Genomic DNA, 19,775 nt, shown 5'->3' with positions numbered 1-19,775 from the left:
ATGCATCTGCATATTTAGATGACATGGTAATTTTTAGTGCAGACTGGGAGAGCCACTTACCCAAAGTGCAGGCTGTTATTAATGCCCTCCGTGGTGAGAGTTTGACCGCTAATCCTAAGAAGTGTGCTGTGGGATTAAAGGAGGCCCGGTATTTAGGGTACATTATTGGCCAGGGGATAGTAAAATCCCAGGTCACAAAAATCCATGCCATCCAAAGTTGGCCAAGACCCCTCAATAAAAACAAGTGAGGGCCTTTTTGCGATTTAATAGGCTATTATAGAAGGTTTGTTCCCATTTTTTCTACATTGGCTGCTCCCCTTACAGATCTTACCAAGGGTGGGAAGTCCTCAGTTGTAACTTGGACCCCGGAACATGAGAAAGCTTTCCAGGACCTAAAGACAGCCCTGTGTACTAGCCCTGTCGTAATTACCAGGGATTACCAGGGATTTTACACAGGAATTTGTAGTGCAGACGGATGCCTCTGAAGTGGGATTGGGTGCAGTGTTGTCCCAAGTGGTGAATGGGGAGGAACACCCCATAGCATTCCTAAGCAGAAAATTGACCCTTGCTGAAAAAAGATACGCTATTGTAGAACAGGAATGTCTAGCCAGCAAATGGGCTTTGGAGGGTTTAAAATATTATCTCTTAGGCAACAGTTTAGGCTCTTAACTGACCATGCCCCTCTCAAATGGATAGCCCAAAATAAGGAGAAAAATGCAAGAGTTACCAGATGGTTCCTGGCTCTACAGAATTTAAAATTTACAGTAGACCATAGACCAGGTAGCCAACAAGCTAACACTGATGCCCTCTCCAGAGTTTACAGTCTGTTTGCCCAAGGTGCTCAACCCCCCAAGTTTGAGCAGGGGGGGATATGTAGCGGGTGCCTGTGAAACACGTTAAAATGGCAGGAAATGTTATTGATGGCATATATGTTCCTCCATGGATTGTTAGATTTGCAATCTAAGGCAATACACGCAAAGATTTTGTGGTAAAGATATATAGTTCTTTACCCTGTATTAGTAAAGTCCGTTCTGGGGCTTGTTTTACTGGGAGTCTGATAGAGCTCTGGGTGGGACAGACTCCCAAATCCGTGGGCCACAGTTTAGTGTGTCCTCACTAGGTCTTGATTAGGCAGCTGCTTCTAGCTCTCAGTGACAGTGTGTGTGTGTCTCCATGTGAGGAGGCAACTAGGAGCATGGCTGTTTATCCCTGAATTTGGATACAATGATTTGCGTTTGTAAAGGACACTTACCTTAAACCAAGGACTGTCAGACTATGAACACAGTAAGGCTCAGTAGAGCAGAAGTTTACTTTAGTTTGATTAATGGCAAGAAGACTTTTTCTTTTTGTTTGGATTAAACATGATGTTTTTCCTAAAGAGACTGTGAGTTTGTCCCTGCATTGAGTCTGATCCCCTACACTAGGGATATGCAATTAGCGGACCTCCAGCTGTTGCAGAACTACAAGTCCCATTTGGCATAGGAAGACTCTGAGAGCCACTAGCATGACACCCAGAGGCAGAGGCATGATGGGACTTGTAGTTTTGCAACAGCTGGAGATCCACTAATTGCATATCCCTGCCCTCCACCATTCATTGTGTACTATTGTGATAGCTGTGATTGGCCACAGCTATCACATGGTACAGCGTCACCATAGTCACAGCTGATCTGGATTTTTTTTTTTTTTTACACTAGGATTGATTACAGTGATGATCACTGTTATAAGCAATCATTTTTATGAATGGAATCCATTCATTCATAGCCATTCATTGTGTACTAGACATGTGCATTCGTAATCTTCTGAATGCATTTTCGTCCGAATTTAAGGGTATTTCGTGTTTATCTTAACAAAACGATAACGAACACACAGAATCCCCAATCCGAAAAATCCGAAATAAAAAATGCTTTATTTTCACATCCATTATATTTTCGTATCGTTGCGACAACAATTCGATATAGATAGAAAATTCAACATGATGGTGACAATAGCGATCTGTGTCTTTTTCGAACCTGCATTCAAATGTGCCTAACCTAACTCTATTAGTCCAAGATTATTCAACATAGAGAGAAAAGATTCAACATAGAGACATGAAGATTCGACGAAGCAGCTAAAAACATACAATCGCCGCGAGCCGACATTTCCAGTCGAATGCTCCGCCAATAGGCTATAGAAGAATTATAATGTTATTTGACTAGTAATAATAATTATTACTAGTCAAACAACATTAGAATTCTACTATAGCTTGTGGGCAGAGCATTCGACCAGAAATGTACGATTGTGGCTTCATACAGTTTAGCTGCTTTGTCGAATCTTCTTAGAACATTCGACAGACACCATAAGCCTTCAATTGGCAGATTCACCCTTAATTATTTTGGATTTTCATATGAATGTATTTTTTAATGAAACAAAATGAACATAAAAAGGAATTTCGGGAGTAACTACATATTAATTTTTCGGACGAAACCAAAATTCCGAAACAAAATACTTCAGTGTGCACATGTCTCTTGTGTACTATTGTGATTGGCCACAGCTATCACATTGTACAGGTCCACTGTGATTGGCTCTGTACCACATAATCACTGTGACCTATCACAGAGATCACAATAATACATAATAAATGGCTATGAATGAAAGCCATTGTGTTCACCTGGCTTGTGATCACTGATTGGTCACAGCGATGACAATGATCTAAAACACAAGGCCAAGTCAACTTGTCATTGGCTACAGCAGAATAAAGTGAAGGTTCTGGAGTGGCCATCTCAGTCTCCTGACCTCAATATCATCGAGCCGCTCTGGGGAGATCTCAAACGTGCAGTTCATGCAAGACAGCCCAAGAATTTATAGGAACTGGAGGCTTTTTACCAAGAGGAGTGGGCAGCTTTACCATCTGAGAAGATAAAGCGCCTCATCCACAAATACCACAAAAGACTTCAAGCTGCCATTGATATTAAAGGGGTATTAAAAACTGGGGTATGTAAACTTTTGATCAGGGTCATTTGGGTAGTTTCTGCTATTATTATGATTTAAAAAGAGTAAGCACAGTTGATTGGTAATAAATGGCTTCAGTCAAACACTAGCCACAAGTGAAAGAAATTTTTTTGTGTTATTCATATTCTCTGAAAAATGGCCAAGAAATCATATGTTCTGCCAGGGTATGTAAACTTATGAGCACAACTGTGTATATATATATATATGTGTGTGTGTTTGTGTGTGTGTGTGTGTGTGTGTATATGTATGTATGTATATATATATATATATATATATATATATATACACACACACACACACAATATATATATATTACTTTATTTTTAGCATACTGTCCCCAGCCACTGCTACACCAATCATATGGTGACACTGTACTGCTCTAGTTGCAGTATGTGTAAAAAAAAAAAGGGAAGAAAATGTAAAAAGGAAAAAAAAACCTTTATATTTATATTCACCAGTCACCTCTACGCTAGTCATATGGTGACAGTATGCAAAAAAAAGTAAAAAAAAAAGCCAAATTTTATTTAATTTCTTCATTTTCCAAAGAAAGACAACTTAATAAAACCCACAATGCCACTTACTAAATACCCTGGACTATCTACTTTTCACAAAAGAGGGGCATTTGCACTGTGCATTTTAGGGCCCCAAGAAATTAGAGTTTAAATATATATACCATATTTTGCAGACTTCTTTTTAAAAAAGAAATGTAGAAGAACACATTTTGGCCTAAATTTATGAGGAAATATTATTTATTTGCAAAATTTTATTATATATATATATATATCTAGATATAAATATATATTTTTTTTTTTTTTTAATAGAAAAAAAAGTCATTGCTGTGACTAGTTTGATGAGTACAGATGTTAAAGAGGAACTTGATTTTTTTTTTTTTTTTTTTGTTTGGTGTTCCTCAGCTGCACTTTGGGCATTGTGAGTATTGTGAGTACTTATACTTACAATGGTCCCTGGCTCTTCAAACTTATATTTGTGAAGTTACTTTGTAATTCCTTCTCTCTTTGTTGTAGCCGCTGTTTATATTTCATAATCTGTTTTTGCTGTTCCATATTGATGACACGGATTTTGGCGAAGCATCGAAAGTGAAACTCGTTAATCCTGCATGCTCATCTTCTGTGAATAGTAGCTGATTATGTATTACATATTGCAATACTATTTTGAACTTGTCCAGCTTTGTAGACAGCAGACTTTATGTTGATACTTTTAACTTTAATATTTTATTATGTCTTAAAATAAAGATTATACTTTTAAAAGGGTTTTTTGATCTTTGGATTACAGCACATTTAAAGCCTCGTTTCTCACTCTCCACTCCCTTGTGGTGTGGATAGGAGACACTCACTGTTCACATTTATGTTCTCCTGTAGAGGGATGATGCCATTATGAAAACTCTTTTGACTTCAGTGACTGATGCAAGCCCCTAATTCACCTCTGCTACATAGTTACATAGTAGGTGAGGCTGAAAAAAGACACCACAAAAAGTCCATCCTATGCTGCTATTCTGCAGGAATGCATCTCCAAAATTCACAACACAGGGTCTGTGTTTTTTTTTTAAGAGCAGTCCTGGCAGGCTATCAGCCTTCTAATGTAAATAAATGTCAGATGTTTTTATACTGTTAAAAGAACAACGGAAACCCTACTGTAGAGTCTTTGTTGTGATCTTTGAGGATCTTAGAGAATGAATAACTTCATATTAAAAGCAACTAGTGAGGTAAGTAAGGGCTTGTTTAATTGTTAAAAAAAATGTAAATAGTTTATAGTTCACAGCCTGGGAACAGGTGAGATTTGTTGGAAAACAGTAAGAAAAAAGCTTTATTTGCATCAGCTCCTATCTTCAACAGTTTTGGCATGCCGAGGAACATCAGCAGTGGCTTGTAATAATTTTAACTTCTCAATAAGTGGCTGTTAAACATAATGGATACCTCATAAGCACTAACTGTGTGTTTTTTGTTTTTGATTTTGTGTACATTTTTTTTCTTTTTTTTATTGCAATAATGTTATGTGGTAAATTTAGATAAAACTAGCACTTAGCATAGTTGTGTGAATATTGTACTTCTTTAAATAACCACATTCCTGCGTAACAGTGATGTTCACATGTCTTAAGGCATCTGATAATGATCTTTATTATATAAATATTTCTCTCTTAAAAGAATTTTAAACATCTTAAAACTTTACTTCTGCTCAAGGAACTACTACTTGCAGAGAAGTGGGCACGCATGAATAAGCTACCATTTCCAAAGATAGACCCGCATGTCTTTGATAGAGAAGGTTTGAAGGAATGTTACATATTTCGACCAAAGAACCCGTCAATAGAAAAAGATTGTCCAACAGTGATTCATTTTGTTTTGGCTAACATTGAATTTAGAAAGTTCAAAGCTCCAGGTACGTGCAATGAATGAATGCTTTTGATTTTAATAAAGCTGGAAAATAACATGATAAATCATTGCTATTGATAAAATATTTTGGCAATCAAATTACAATTATATAAAGTGAACAGCCAGTGCAGTGCCCTAAGAGAATTGTTCAAATAAAACTATAAATTAATTTGATGCTAACATCTAGGGATGAGCTTGATGTTCACCCGTTCGCCGAACAGCGAATATTATAGGGTGTTCGTGGCAAATTTGAGCGCTGCGGAACGCCCCATAATGCACTGCGAGATCACAGTGCATTGATGTCTGACGACTGGCCAAAGCATGCTTTGACCAATCACAGCGTGCTCTGCTGCGAGCAGGGACTAAATCCACGCCCCACACTATATAAGGCTTACATAGCGGCCGTGTAAAGTGTGCAACTGTGGACGGAGATAGATAGAGCTAGATTAGGCGGGCAGGTTAGTTAGTGGCTGTGTATTTCATATGTATGTATGTGTGTGTGTATATGTGTACATATTATAAATTATATATATACATACACACATACAGTCTAGTGCGTGTGTGTGTAATATATATATACTCTGCATTTATACATTTATTCTAATCAGAATATAATGATCCAATTTCCTATGCAGGCTGGTGTCTGTCCTGTATCGGCAATGGGAGGCCATGCCTTGCATTTTGGAGACCCGCTGCATTTTTCCTGAGGGCTCCAATGTAGTGTAAATATGGCACAAAGAAAACAATCATTTTCTATGTGCCCTAAATGAGGTCTGCAATTTTAAGTGCAGAAAAATTTTAGATCTTCACACAAGTGTAAAAATAATCATGTGTAACAATCCATTTAAAAAACACTAATAAAATTCTAGTATCTAAAAAAAACACCAAATGTATGAGTTAATCTAACATAATAAATCAATAAGAATACCTATAAATAAAATAGTGAAACGTTCATTAATGTTATATGTAACACAATAACAAAGTCTGTCAAAGTTCCAAAGTTGATAATCCACCGAAAAGAGTGACAAATAATATTACTCTTTATGGACAACATATTGTTTATACTACATAGCCAAGGCACAACTTCCAGATTCAGTATTTTTAATAAAACCATTATTTAGTTAAGTTTCACAACTGCATGCATTTTGTGCTGTTTTTTACTGATGTGATAATCTGTGTTATGTTGTTATTATTTAGGTGTTCCCAGAGAGACAACGGAAGAAAGGGATTTTGCAGATTTTGACATTTTTGATGATCCTGAAAGTCCATTTTCAACATTTAATTTTCGGTATCCAAACGAAGCATTCAAAAGAATGCATGACCTCATGGAGTTCAACACACTCAACAACATACATGTATGTACCTTATTCTTGGGTTGTAGAGAAGCTATCTATATATTTAGTGCAATAAAGGCTATAGAACTCAAAGCTTCACAAAATACAATATAATATATTTAAATTTTATTATGCCTTTTTATCTATTTTAAATTAAACCATTTATTTCAAATTGAAATGCTAAGCAGACAGCTAAACACATTAATGAAATGTATACATGATCGTTGTTTTACCTGTGAAAGTATTTGGTGTTTGATCAGTTCATTTTTGAAATTCACGCAATCCAGCTAGACCGCACAGCCAGTCTTGAGACCTGGCCTTTCTTCACTGCTGTGAAGTAATGCAATCAGAACATGACCCTGTCCCCAGCCTGTGAATGGACAGTGAAGGATGAGCAGCAGACTGCTGGGTTTATCTCTCAGTCATACTGTTCTCTTCCCCTGTAAGCATGTTATTTGTTGGCATATGAGCACTGCAGCATAACTGATTGGTTTCTTGTGCTGCTTCTTCCTCTCCCTATTGTGTTTTTTAATCTGTTAGGAGTTGGTGTTACTAAACCCAGGACCGCATTCACTATATCTGGTCTCCCACAGTACACAGACCATAAAAATGCAATCATTTTAGTAAATGTAAACTGCTAAATGCCTTTTCTCATCAACAGTATATAGCAGTCTTGTGACTTCTATCAGTGTCTGGTTAAAGCTTGTAGGAGGAGTTTTCATTCTACTCTGACTGTCCTATGAGACTGCAAGACCCCTGACCCTCTATCTGGACAGTGCTGATCAGATGCACCCTCCCAAGAACAAAAAAACTCTCTAGTAATACTCACCAAACTGAGAATGTGCAGAGTGACTCCAAAGGCTCTGTACTATCAGGAGATGGATTGGGGACAGTGGAAGAATGGGAGAATTTGAGCAGACAGGATCAAACAGCCTTTTTACACAATGTAGAGGATTAACCCCTTAGGTTCCACAGTGAGTATAACAAACATGATTTACTGCATTTACAGACTGATTTTACGGTTGTGGGTTTAGTAACATTAAAGTAAAATGCCAGGTTTGATGAAACTTTAAATAGTTTGTTTGGACCTAGCTGGCTATTGTATTCAAACAGCCGTGACAACTGCAGCTGCCTGACTACCCTAACCATGACTGCATCTGATAGCATGCAGTCCTTGTTTTTCTGACAATTTTGCACACAGCTTAGCCATTTTTAATTAGATTTTTGTTAAGTGGTGGTGCCCAGAGTTGCCAACTTTCAGTAAATTTATGAACAGTTTATAACCTCCGTAATTTTTGCATCTGTCTGAGAATATCCATTACGGACATGCCACCCACAGCTCAAATTCCCTGCTAAAATTGGGTGACATTTTAGCCATTTATAGTGTAAACAAATAAGTAGGAAAAACCGCCTAATTCCTTTTACGCAAGCGCTAATGGATTGGGTGAAAAAGCAAAATAAAATAAAATGATCCTTATTACAGGTCTCCTATAGCCTAGTGAAGGCTCAAGCTGCTACCATAAACCTAAAATAGGTCACACAAAGAGGTAAAAAATATATCCAGATATTGGCAGCGCTATGTATATTAGAATATCAAAAATAACACTAATATTCACAGTGATAAAAGCGGTGCAGAAAACAGTCCATAGTCTGTTGCAGTAAATTCTTAGTAAAAATCATCCAGGGTAAGATCAGGTGCTGCTTGCATGATAAGCCATCACCAACACCACCACACGTGACTGCCCGACTTATGTACTAAAGGTAGTTACCAGGTGAATTGACCTGTGGTGCCATGCAACATTGTGAAGTCAGTCCGGACATTGCTCTCCGGAGAGACGAGATGTGGACCCAGACAGACTATGTTCCCACACTCAGTGCCAAGCACACACGCTAATACAGCATGCACTGCAAGGCAAGCCGAGAGCTGGACACAAAGCATGAAATAAAAACGGGATTTTTATTCCAGCAGCAAAAAGTTGCTAGCATATCCATTCCCATAAAGGTACCACATTATAACTAGTATCATCATCTTATTACAATCAAAAGATAATGTGACAATCTAGCCTGTAACAAACTATATTTTAAAACCAACAGATATAGTTATCAAACGTAAAACTGCATTCATAGCACTCTATAAAAACACTAATAACACTATAAAAGGACAGAGTGATACTAATCTAGCAAATGATCTAGCAGTGAATAATAAAATTTAAACTTATTAAAATATGAGGAAATCCCTGTATGGAGGTGATCAGACCCAAAAAATAAATACATTTAGTGTGTGTGTGTGTATGTATGTATGAAAATGAATGAAAATGAATAAAAATAGAATTAAAATAAAAATAAAATATATATATATATATATATATATATATATATATATATATATATATATATATATATATATATATATATATATATATATATATAAACAATACACCACCTGCGAACAATTACAATAGCTGCAACAGTGGATAATAACAGCTCACCATCAAATAACGAATAATTAAACTGAAGTTAAAAAATACAGTGAATCTAGTCTTACTAGAAGTAATCAGATGGGTAGAACAATATCCAAACCGACCGTGAGGGTAATGTGAACAACATCCACCACCATCTAATTACCCTCTCTCATTTATTTTAATAATCACTAATGAAACTATTAACTTCTAATTTGACGTTCATACCATTAGGGGTCAGTGTGTTCATAAGGAATATCCAACGGGTTTCACGTTTGGATATTTCACAAACAAGATTGGATCCCCTCCAGTTTGGTTTAATGCAATCTACACCCCAAAATTTAAGGCCTGTAGGGTCTTGATTATGGAATTTTTTTAAAATGTAGAGAAACACTGTGATATTTAAAACCTATTGAAATATTGTACAAATGTTCTGATATAAGCTTTTTTAACGTTCTTTTAGTCTGCCCCACGTACATCAGATGACATGGACATGATAATAAATAAACTACATGGGTGGTATTGTATGTTATGAACTTGGAGATTTTGAGCGATTGGTTATTTCCAGTAGAGGTAAATTCAGTAAGTCCTCTAATTGGATTATTCACCTGTGAACAAGTGTTACATCTCCTACACAAATAAAAACCAGCCTGATCCCAAAACATGGTTGGTCTGCTGGGTACATCAAGCACTTTTTTAAATATTTTGTTACCAAAATTGGGTGCCTTCCTGTATATGAATGACGGTTTGGGTGGGAGTGTATTCGTTAATACTTTATCCATACACAGGACATGTCAGTGCCACCTAAAGATGTTTACGATCTCTTTATACTGGCCATGAAAGTTGGAAATAAAACCCCAGTCCTGTCTTAAATTGTCCTGATGTTCTTTATCCATCAGACAAGACTGCCTCGGGGTGCTACCCACCTCCTGTATTATTTCTTTCAGTAGTTGTGCAGTATAACCTTTTTGTAAAAACCTATTTTTAATAATCTCAGATTGTTCATAAAAATCAGAGTCCATAGTGCAATTTCATCTAACATGCAAAATTTGCCCTTTCGGTATATTCTTCAACCACAAAGGGTTGTGTCCACTATTTATAGGAAGATAGCTGTTTCTATCTGTGGGCTTGAAGTAAACCACCGTGGTGAGGACATCACCATGCCTCTTGATGTTCATATCCAGAAAGTGAATCTGTTCTTTACTAAACTCGTACTCTAATTTGATGTTATTCCTATTTAGTTCTCTCTTAAATTTATGCAAAGAGTCTTCACTTCCTTCCCATATAAAGAACAGGTCATCAATATATCATTTGTAAAAAACCAGACCCTCTCTCTTAATAGCAAAAACTGTTTTGTCCTCCCATTCACCCATAAAAAGATTTGCCAGGCTAGGGGTGAATTTGGTGCCCATAGCAAATCCTCTTTTTTGCGAATAAATTGTTGATTGTACCAGAAGTAATTATGGGACAGGCAAAAATCTAGATTGTCACATTATCTATTGATTTTAATAAGATGATGATACTAGCCATAATGTGGTACATATATGGGAATTGATATGCTAGCACCTTTTTCATGTAATAATGCTGCTGGAATGAAAATCACGTTTTTATTTCAGGCTTTGTGTTCGCCTCTCGGCTTGCCTCACCGCGCACGCTATATTAGCGTGTGTGTGGTGGCGCTGAGTGTGGAAACATTGTCTGGGTCCACATCTCGTCTCTCCGGAGAGCAATGTCCGGACTGGCTTAACAATGTTGCATGACACCACAGGTTAATTCACCTGGTGTCTAGCTTCAGTATATAAGTCGGGCAGTCACGTCATGAAGCCACGCCCTCAGATGTGGTCCTTTGATGAAACGCGTCAGAGCGTGGCTTAAACGACGTTCAGGAAGCAACACCGCTTGGAGTCACGGAGCCTACTATAGCTGGAAAAAGACATCCGACTGTTGTAGGAAACGCCGTGCTATCCATGCTGCGGTCTGCAAATGGGGCTTGTGGTTGATATTATGCGTGTTTACATGTGATTTTCTGTAGGTACAATTCCTAAAGGGGGTGTATTGTGGATTTCAATAAATGTATTTACTGGTTTACACTATGGAGGATATCTTTCTTTTCCATGTGGTTTGAAATGAGCCTGCCATAGTGATTCCCACCCCTTCTGGTGCAGTTCAAATTGGGAGATTCCTCATAAAGTCATAAAGAGATATATAATTTCTGCCTATATTTATCTTTGATCTAGTAAGAGTTTAATACTAAGGGGGATGTGAGTGCCCCCCTGCTTTATCACGAGTGGTGGTGCTGGTGACGGCTTATCATCACACAAACAGGACCTGATCTTACCCTGGATGATTTTCACGAATAATTTACTGCAATAGACTATGGACTGTTTTCTGCACTGCTTTTATCACTGTGAATATTAGTGTTATTTTTCATACTCTAATATCATACATAGCGCTGCCAATATCTGTATATATTTTTTACCTCTTTAGCCATTTATAGCTAGCTATAGTATTAGATCAGCAGCTGTCTGTATTGACACCTGAGGTTACTGTTTTTTGGAGTGGGGTGATCAGGACTTTCCTTTTTGGCAATCCATGAATACTTTAAAACTTATATTGTACCTTCTGTTTTGTTAAATGCAAAGAATGCTGCTTACAGTCTTTATGAGCAGAATTCCATGTTGTGTAACAAGATTTCTAAAAAAAAAAAAAAATGAAACAATCGGAACACCACACTAGTTTATACAGTCTACTTAGATATTCACTAGCTGTCCCAAATAAGCCACATTCTTTTATGTTTTTGTGTCCTATCCCATACCTTTGAACACTGTTTTATTCATGACGTTTGCAGATTATTGCCCCATGCTCTATTATATAGAAGTTGCATCTGACACTGAACACATGCAGACTCTATTCCAGTCACAATCCATTTTAATTATCTTTTTATTGTAGTCCATACCTTATCAGCTGCTTCTATTGAGATCTGTGTAAAAATACCGGTTTCTGCTGTATGGACTTAAATATATATTAACTGTATTTCATACTCTTACAGTATGTGAACTGGATATGTGTTCAGTAAGAACTGAACACATATTTTTATATAATATATTTTGTTTTTAACATGTTCAAGGAACTTAAAGCAGATTTCCACCCAAAAGTGGAACTTCTGCCTATACGCTTATCCCCCCCCCCCTCCAGTGCCAGATTTGGCACCTTTCAGGGAGGAGGGGGGGGGGCTGTTTTTGACAGGTCCCCTTCCCCACTTCCGGAGACGGGGCCACGGCCCGATCTCCCAGAAGTTCGGCCCCCCTCCTCTTTCCCCCACTGCTGGGCCAATTAGAAAGTGCAGCGCGCTTCATGCAGGCGCAGTAGGGAACCATCTGTGAAGCTAAATGGCTTCATTGCCTGGTTCCCTTACAAGGAATGGCAGCGGTGGCAGCACCCGGGAGTCTATCTGAAGTTCGGCTAGGGTGCCGACATCGCAGGCTCCCTGGACAGGTAAGTGCCCTAATATTAAAAGTCAACAGCTACAGTATTTGTAGCTGCTGATTTAGAATTTTTTTTCTCCCAGGCTGGACCTGCTCTTTGAAGTGATTTTGTAAAGTCTCATTTTTTTTTTTTTTTTGCTTTAAAAATAACAAACAAATGTGTTATACTTACATGCCCTGTGCAGTTGGTTTTGCACAGAGCAGCCCGGATCTTCCTCTTCTCGGGTCCCTCTTTGGTGCTCCTGGCCTCTCCCTCCTGTTGTGTGCCCCCACAGCATGCAGCTTGCTATGGGGGCACCCAAGCCGAGTCACAGCTCCGTGTGTCCTTTCAGACACAGTGGCTGACTGATTGACAGCAGTGGGAGCCAATGGCGCCACGCTGCTGTATTAACCAATGAGGAGGGGAGTCCTGGGCAGCTGAGACACTCGTGCAACATTGCTGGATAAAAAAGGGACCTCAGGTAAGTATTAGGGGGGCTGAGGGGGGGCTGCTGCACACAGAAGGCTTTTTATTCTAATGCATAGAATGCATTAAGATAAAAATAGTTCTGCATTTACAATCACTTTAAATATATTATTTTCTTTATAGTCTTGTTTTTAGCCCTGAGGAAGGGGGAGTGTTGAGCCCCTGAAATGCGTTGGCTTTTGTAGCAGATAAAAAATTTTATGGACAGTATAAACTAGTGTGGCACTCCCATCTTTTCAGTTTTTATTTTACCAAACTCCTCCAAGTGTCCAGCAGGGCATCATGGTTGTTGGTGAGCAGTCTCTAGGACTGCATGCCATATATAAATTTACAAGCCACTACTAGGTTCAGCATGCCTATACCCCAAAAAAGTGTGTAACAATAATGGGGAATATGTTACATCAGGGCTCTAAATGTCAGGTCCTGCCTTAACCTCTCTGGCGGTATTATTTTGGATTTTAGGTGCTGAAAGCGGTACAATTATTTTGCATGGAAATTTGGCGTTTTATATTGTAGGCCTGTAATTCCTAACAATAACACACTTAAATCTGTCCAAACAAGAGTCTAGTAGATATCCCGGGTATGATAAAGTTTGAAACACAAAAACATAAATTATAATATAATAAATAAATATAAATAATTAAAAAAAATATATATATAATAATAATAAAATTAATTTCTCCATAAATCACTATCGCTCAATTCTGCAAGTGTTCTAATTTACTATCGCTGTTTTCTAGCTGGTCTAAAGCCACTTTTGACGTAAAGGGACACTTTTTGGTTGCTATGGACAATCTCCAGTTTCCAGGCAGAAAGAACTGTATATATAACATAAAACTGCATGCAGGGCATGGGCCAAAGCACTGGGGACAAAAGGGATGTGAAATAATTTCATACAGTACTGTAATCTGTAAGATTACAGTACTGTATGTGTTATGGTTTTTAAAATTTTTTGAATTTGCCGCCAGGCTACGCCCCCGTGCGTAGCGACCCTTGCAGGGATCGGAGCCTGGCATGGAGAGGTTTCGGAGGAGACAGAGCCCGCAGACACAGCAGGGGACATCGCAGGATCCTGGGGACAAGGTAAGCAATGTAATCCCGAGTGTGGCTCGGGGTTACCGCTAATGGGACTGAATTTTAACCCCGAGCCACACTCGGGAAAACCGTCAGGGAGGTTAAGAGTTGCTTGCCACCAGTTGCCCCACCCAACCCTGTTCCTCCCCTAATCCTACCCCTAAACACGCCCTCATAGATTATCTCATGAAATTACACTGTTAAATGTTTTATGCAGAATTAAGTTACAAAAATAAACAACAACTGTAACAATATTAACGTAAAACATTAGACTCCAGAGTTCCCCTTTACATCACAGTCCACAAAGTTGTCCCTTGTATCAGAGTCTGCAGCATTCCCCTAACATTATGGTCTGCAGCATTCCCCTTTACATCAGAGTTCTCACTTACATCAGAGTCTGCTCTCTGCATTATTGCTCTTTACATGAGAGTTCCCCTATATGTCAGGGTCTTCAGAGTTCCCCCTCTGCCATGAGCACATCTACTCGGCATAGGAGGGGCAGAAGACTGTCCAGAGTAGGACTGAAGATCCACTTTAAAAGAGATTGTACAGTATATGGTCATCTTACAGGAGATTGTACAATCAGATTGGACAGTGTATGGCCATCTGCAAGCAGATTGGACAGTGTATGGCCATCTGAAAGCTGATTGGACAGTGTATGGCCATCTGCTCTCTCCTCTTCTGTCAGCATGCAGCCTGGTATTGGTCTGCAGATGTGGAACTACAAGTCCCAGCATTCTGCAGGCAGGGAGTAGAAGCACAGCTGCAGACACTCTGGACATTATTAGTGAACTACAATTCTCAGCATGCCTTTGCACTGCTCCGCACGGAGGGCCCTCTGGTGGGGAGGATAGCCGTACCACCTTCGCTTCCCGCCTCCCCTGTACTCGGCCTCCTCCGGGCACAACAGCAGGCACACCATCCAGGGCTCTGAGATGGCAGCCAGCGCTCATGTGATACCTCTGCACTCAGGCCACCGTGTCCCACCAGCCCAGCCCGGCTGCCCTGCTGTAGCCTGTAGTTCATAAAAAAAGCCGCCAACCATATGCCGGCTGCCCGCCCCGTCTGAGTTCAGGCTGGACTCGAACTGCATTTGCGCAGTTCCAAAGCCTGCCTGCGCGGCCATATTTTTTACAAGCAGCAGCCACCCATAACAGACAGTTGGCGACCTTACTTTATGCTCGCCCTCAATCTATTTCCACTCACCAAATGGGAGCAGGCGAATGGAAATTTTGAGGGCTGTGTTACATATTTAAGGCCAGATCTTCAGGTATGCCCCATAGTGCCTCCAGAGAATCTAACATTATGCTATTTTCAGTTCTGCTAAGAAAAAAAAATCTGAACATTTGTTTATTTGTTCTCTCGGTCTTTGTAGAAATCCAGAATTGAACCCACCCAAGAGCTTACCGGGGGCTTTAAAGGACCCTCATTTTAACATTGTTATGGATAAATGTTTGTGGTCACCTTTTATTACTAGTTACGTAAAGCAAATTGACAAAAGTCTATGTAAAGTCAAAACTACTAGTGTTGGCTAGAGTAGGGAAGCATTATTTTTTGCTGCCTGTGTCCTGAGAGAATTCACTTTACTTTCGTTCCCAAACACATAATAGTGAGAGGAATTCTATACCAAATAAAGGAATTCCTATTTAGACAAGTGTCACTAGAACAGCTGGCCCAACTGGAAGATCTTCTATAAAATTTTAGATTTCCCATAACTCCCTATCCCAGTGACAGCAGTCATAGGACACCAGGTCAACAGGTACCACCGATAAGAGGTAATCTCCCCAGCAGAGACAGACACCTTTTGCGTCCAACGCAAGTTTTTCATTTTTCACAAAATCTGCACTTTTCATGGAAAATTACTTAAATCCCCCAAACAAATATATTTTCTGAAAGCAGAGGCCCTGTAGAATAAAAAGGTGGTAGCTGCAATTTATGTATATATACTTAGAAATTGTGCAATCCTGAAAACCTATAAAACTACAAATCAGTGAAAAAATATTATGAAAATACCCTGTGAATAAAATTCAATTAGTTAAAGTCCACGTGAAAAATGAGCATGAATTTAATTAAAATATAGTGCGTGCCCATGTATAATTCCAGTGCAGAGCATGGATATACATGATATTCAGCAGCATGTTTTTTAAATCACAAAGAAAAAGAAAAAACAATTGGCCTCTTACCAGACATGATGGACCCCAAATTATACGGATCAAATACGCTTAATTATCAAGGTACCACCTGCCTATCCACCTATTTCCAGTCTGTCAGCTCCAATGTTAGACTTTCCTCCCGCTGGAATGATTAATCCATCAAGAATTGAATAATGATATTTAAGCATTCATTCAATAAATCTGCTCACCGGCTCTCAAACATGTAAGGTTCAAAGAAGAAGAAACTTCATGGTGCAGTAAAACATGGTTGTTTTAATCCCAATTATAGCACTCATGAACAAATGAAGAAATCCATATAAACCCAGCAATGGAATTCACACTGCAGGCTGGTGCATGGTGACGTCACTGACAGTCTCACCCCCCCCCCCCCGATGCGTTTCCCTGTAAGAAGCATCGACTGGGAATAGAGATAGTTGCAATTTATGTGTCAGAAAATATGCAACTGTATAATCAAAAGCATATTTTCAGTAAAAAATACATTAAAATTTATTTTAGTGTACTGTACACAAATACAATAATATACCCAGTTTGTTGGTAAAATATAAAAGATCAGGTTATATTGAATAAAAAAAGTTAACAAGCATGCCAAGCCTTAAAACTATGGTACCCAAAATTGTCCATACTTGAAGCTTCAAAAGGCTTTAGAGCTCATAAGTTTAGCATTAACAGTGAATGATGGCTCTAGAACTATTGATCTTACTCTGACTTTTATGATGATACCTTATATGTGTGGTGCAGTCAGTGTTTTCATACACATGTACACCTTACACATGCTTTTGCATTCTCCTATGTGTTCAGGGTTTTTGTTTATTTTATTATAGCTTATATTTTTAACAACTTTTTTAAATTTAACTTTATTGCTATTACAAGCTGAGGGGTAACAAGCCCCCAATGTGATAGCATGGGCAGGGAACAGGTTTTCTTCATGGAGACATTAGGGCTCTGCTCTCTGCTACAACTGATCTAAAGTATAGTAACTGGCCACTTAACCGCACTGCAGCACGCTGCAAGCCACATGCCGTGCATTGTTGCTTGCCTCATTTTAAAAAAAAAAAATATTTTTTTTTAAAAAAAGGATCGTGTGCATCTGTTCTACCAGTCCTTTAAAACTGAGTAGACTGTCTTGACATAGCCAACCTTCTCATGTGATAACTTGTTGCATTAATAATGTAGACATGCAACACCGCAATGTATAGTGTGAACGGAGCCTTAACGTTTCAAGCCTTTGTTCAGTATGTTGCATAACTAGCAAAGGAACCCTGCTAAAATTGCAACACTTTTTATTTCTGGGACTTGGTGATAATATAGGCTACAGATCGTAACACTTACATTAACCCTGCTACTGCACGGCCGGCTTATTCTGGGTGCACGTCCCTGGGACGTCATTCCAGAATGTTGCTCGCGCGCGCCCCCTGGGGCGCGCACACGGGAACAACCGTGACCGCCGGGTCCATCACGGATCACAGTAAATAGCCACTTATCGCGGCCGTTTACCATGTGATTGTTCCATCAAATGACGGAGCGATCACTTGTAAACAAAATGGCGTCACGTCATGACGCCAGTTCCTCCCTTCCCTCTCTGTTCCGATGGGTACAGTGCGAGGGGAGAGGGGGAGAGATTGCAGCAGCGCTGTGGGCTGGATGTTTAGTGCCCACAGCGCTGCTCAGTGTCAATAATCTGCAATACTCTGCAACACTGTGCAATACTCTGCCAATACTCTGCAACACTGTGCAATACTCTGCAACACTGTGCAATACTCTGCAACACTGTGCAATACTCTGCAACACTGCAATACTCTGCCAATACTCTGCAACACTGCATTACTCTGCCAATACTCTGCAAAACTCTGGCAATACTCGCCAATACTCTGCCAGTACTTGCCAATAGTCTGCAATAAATTTTAACAGAAACAAAGAATTTTTTTTTCTTATTGAATTTTCAGTCTTATTTGATTTATAGCGCAAAAAATTTAAAAAACCAGCGGTGATTAAATACCACCAAAAGAAAGCTCTATTTGTGTGAAAAAAAGGACAAACATTTCATATGGGTACAGTGTTGCATGACTGAGTAATTGTCATTCAAAGTGTGAGAGCACCGAAAGCTGAAAATTGGTCTGGTTAGGAAGGGGGTTTAAGTGCCCAGTTGTCAAGTGGTTAAGCCTTATCAAAAGTAATGACAGAATGTCTGGAAATGTGCTGTAATGCTGATTCATAGCTTATCTTAAAACAACTAAAGATGATTGAGGAATGCTTCTGATTCTGGAGGATCTTTGAAATTCTCAGCTGCTTTATTTTTTTTGGAGATAAATGCTCATAGCAATGCTTATGTGGTTTCCATTCTTTGTACTGTTTGACTCATTTAACTTTTCTTATTTTTTTAAATTTAACAGGCATTGTACAGTGACCCACAAAATGTAAATAGAGACTTGTGAAATGTTTGAACGTACTGAAATGCGTTTGATGCTAATACAAAAAAAATGTTTTCACTTATTTCATGAATATGATTTATCTTCTTGTGAAGGTGTTAACCACTTTGTAAAATACAGTTTGTACAGCTGACATAAACTATTGAAAATGAATTTGACAATTGATTTTAAAATGAAATACTCTATCTGAAAACAAATAACTGTTATACTACATATTGCGTGGGAATCAATACTACATTCCTCTATAAATACAATGACTCAGTAAAAACTGAATTGCATTCATTGTATTTAAGTATACTACTGTTGCTATACTGTATACTATGTATCTTAAAAAAATACCCAGATAAAAATGTCTGCCATTTCTACCCTGTCTTTAATGCCCCCAATTCAAATAAAGTTTAGAAACTTACCAGTATATATTATTACAAAGCTATATCACTTGACTATTATCAATTCTAGTTTGCAATATTACATAAAAGATTTGGTGTACAAATCTGATTTGATTTATAGTCTGTAACTGTAGCGACTGTAACTAACATGCCCTCAGGACCTATACTATACCTGGCAATCTGGTCCAATGGTATATAAATCTAACCATTTGAATGTGCTGCACAAATATAAAAAAGCAGTCATAAGAATCAACTCTCCATTCTCAGCCATTCTGTTTGTGTATGTGTATATATATATATATATATATATATATATATTAACTCTTTTTTTATTGATGATGCAAAACAATGGTACAATAAGCATTTCGCTCATCTTGAGCAAATTGAAATACAGAGTTCAGTTTAGACATGACAGCAAGTACATAAGTGAAAGTATATAAAGTAACATGATCTTTTTTTTTTTTTTTCCTTGTCAAAAGAAGTTTATTGAGTATACAACGTTATAAAGATACATAAAGTAAGTTTACAAGGATCTTTAAAGTAAGCTCATTGTTTTACAGTAGGGTTTATATAGGTAAATATCATGAAATTTC

The 19,775-nt window shown here is 38.4% G+C and overlaps 1 protein-coding gene across 1 annotated transcript in view; it reads left to right on the top strand.

The window, feature by feature from the left end:
• Window positions 1-19,775, top strand: part of PLA2G4A (phospholipase A2 group IVA) — a 396,740-nt gene that overhangs the window by 366,501 nt on the left and 10,464 nt on the right. Inside the window, 2 exon segments of the mRNA XM_073592869.1 lie at window positions 5,187-5,382; window positions 6,573-6,730. Of these exon segments, the coding sequence (XP_073448970.1) occupies window positions 5,187-5,382; window positions 6,573-6,730 (354 nt within the window).

This window comes from Aquarana catesbeiana, linkage group LG07 (genome assembly GCF_042186555.1).
Source record: "Aquarana catesbeiana isolate 2022-GZ linkage group LG07, ASM4218655v1, whole genome shotgun sequence".
In the NCBI taxonomy this organism is placed as follows: domain Eukaryota; kingdom Metazoa; phylum Chordata; class Amphibia; order Anura; family Ranidae; genus Aquarana; species Aquarana catesbeiana.
The sequence above is the reverse complement of the archived record's forward strand: the minus strand, read 5'-3'. Positions and strand labels throughout refer to the sequence as shown.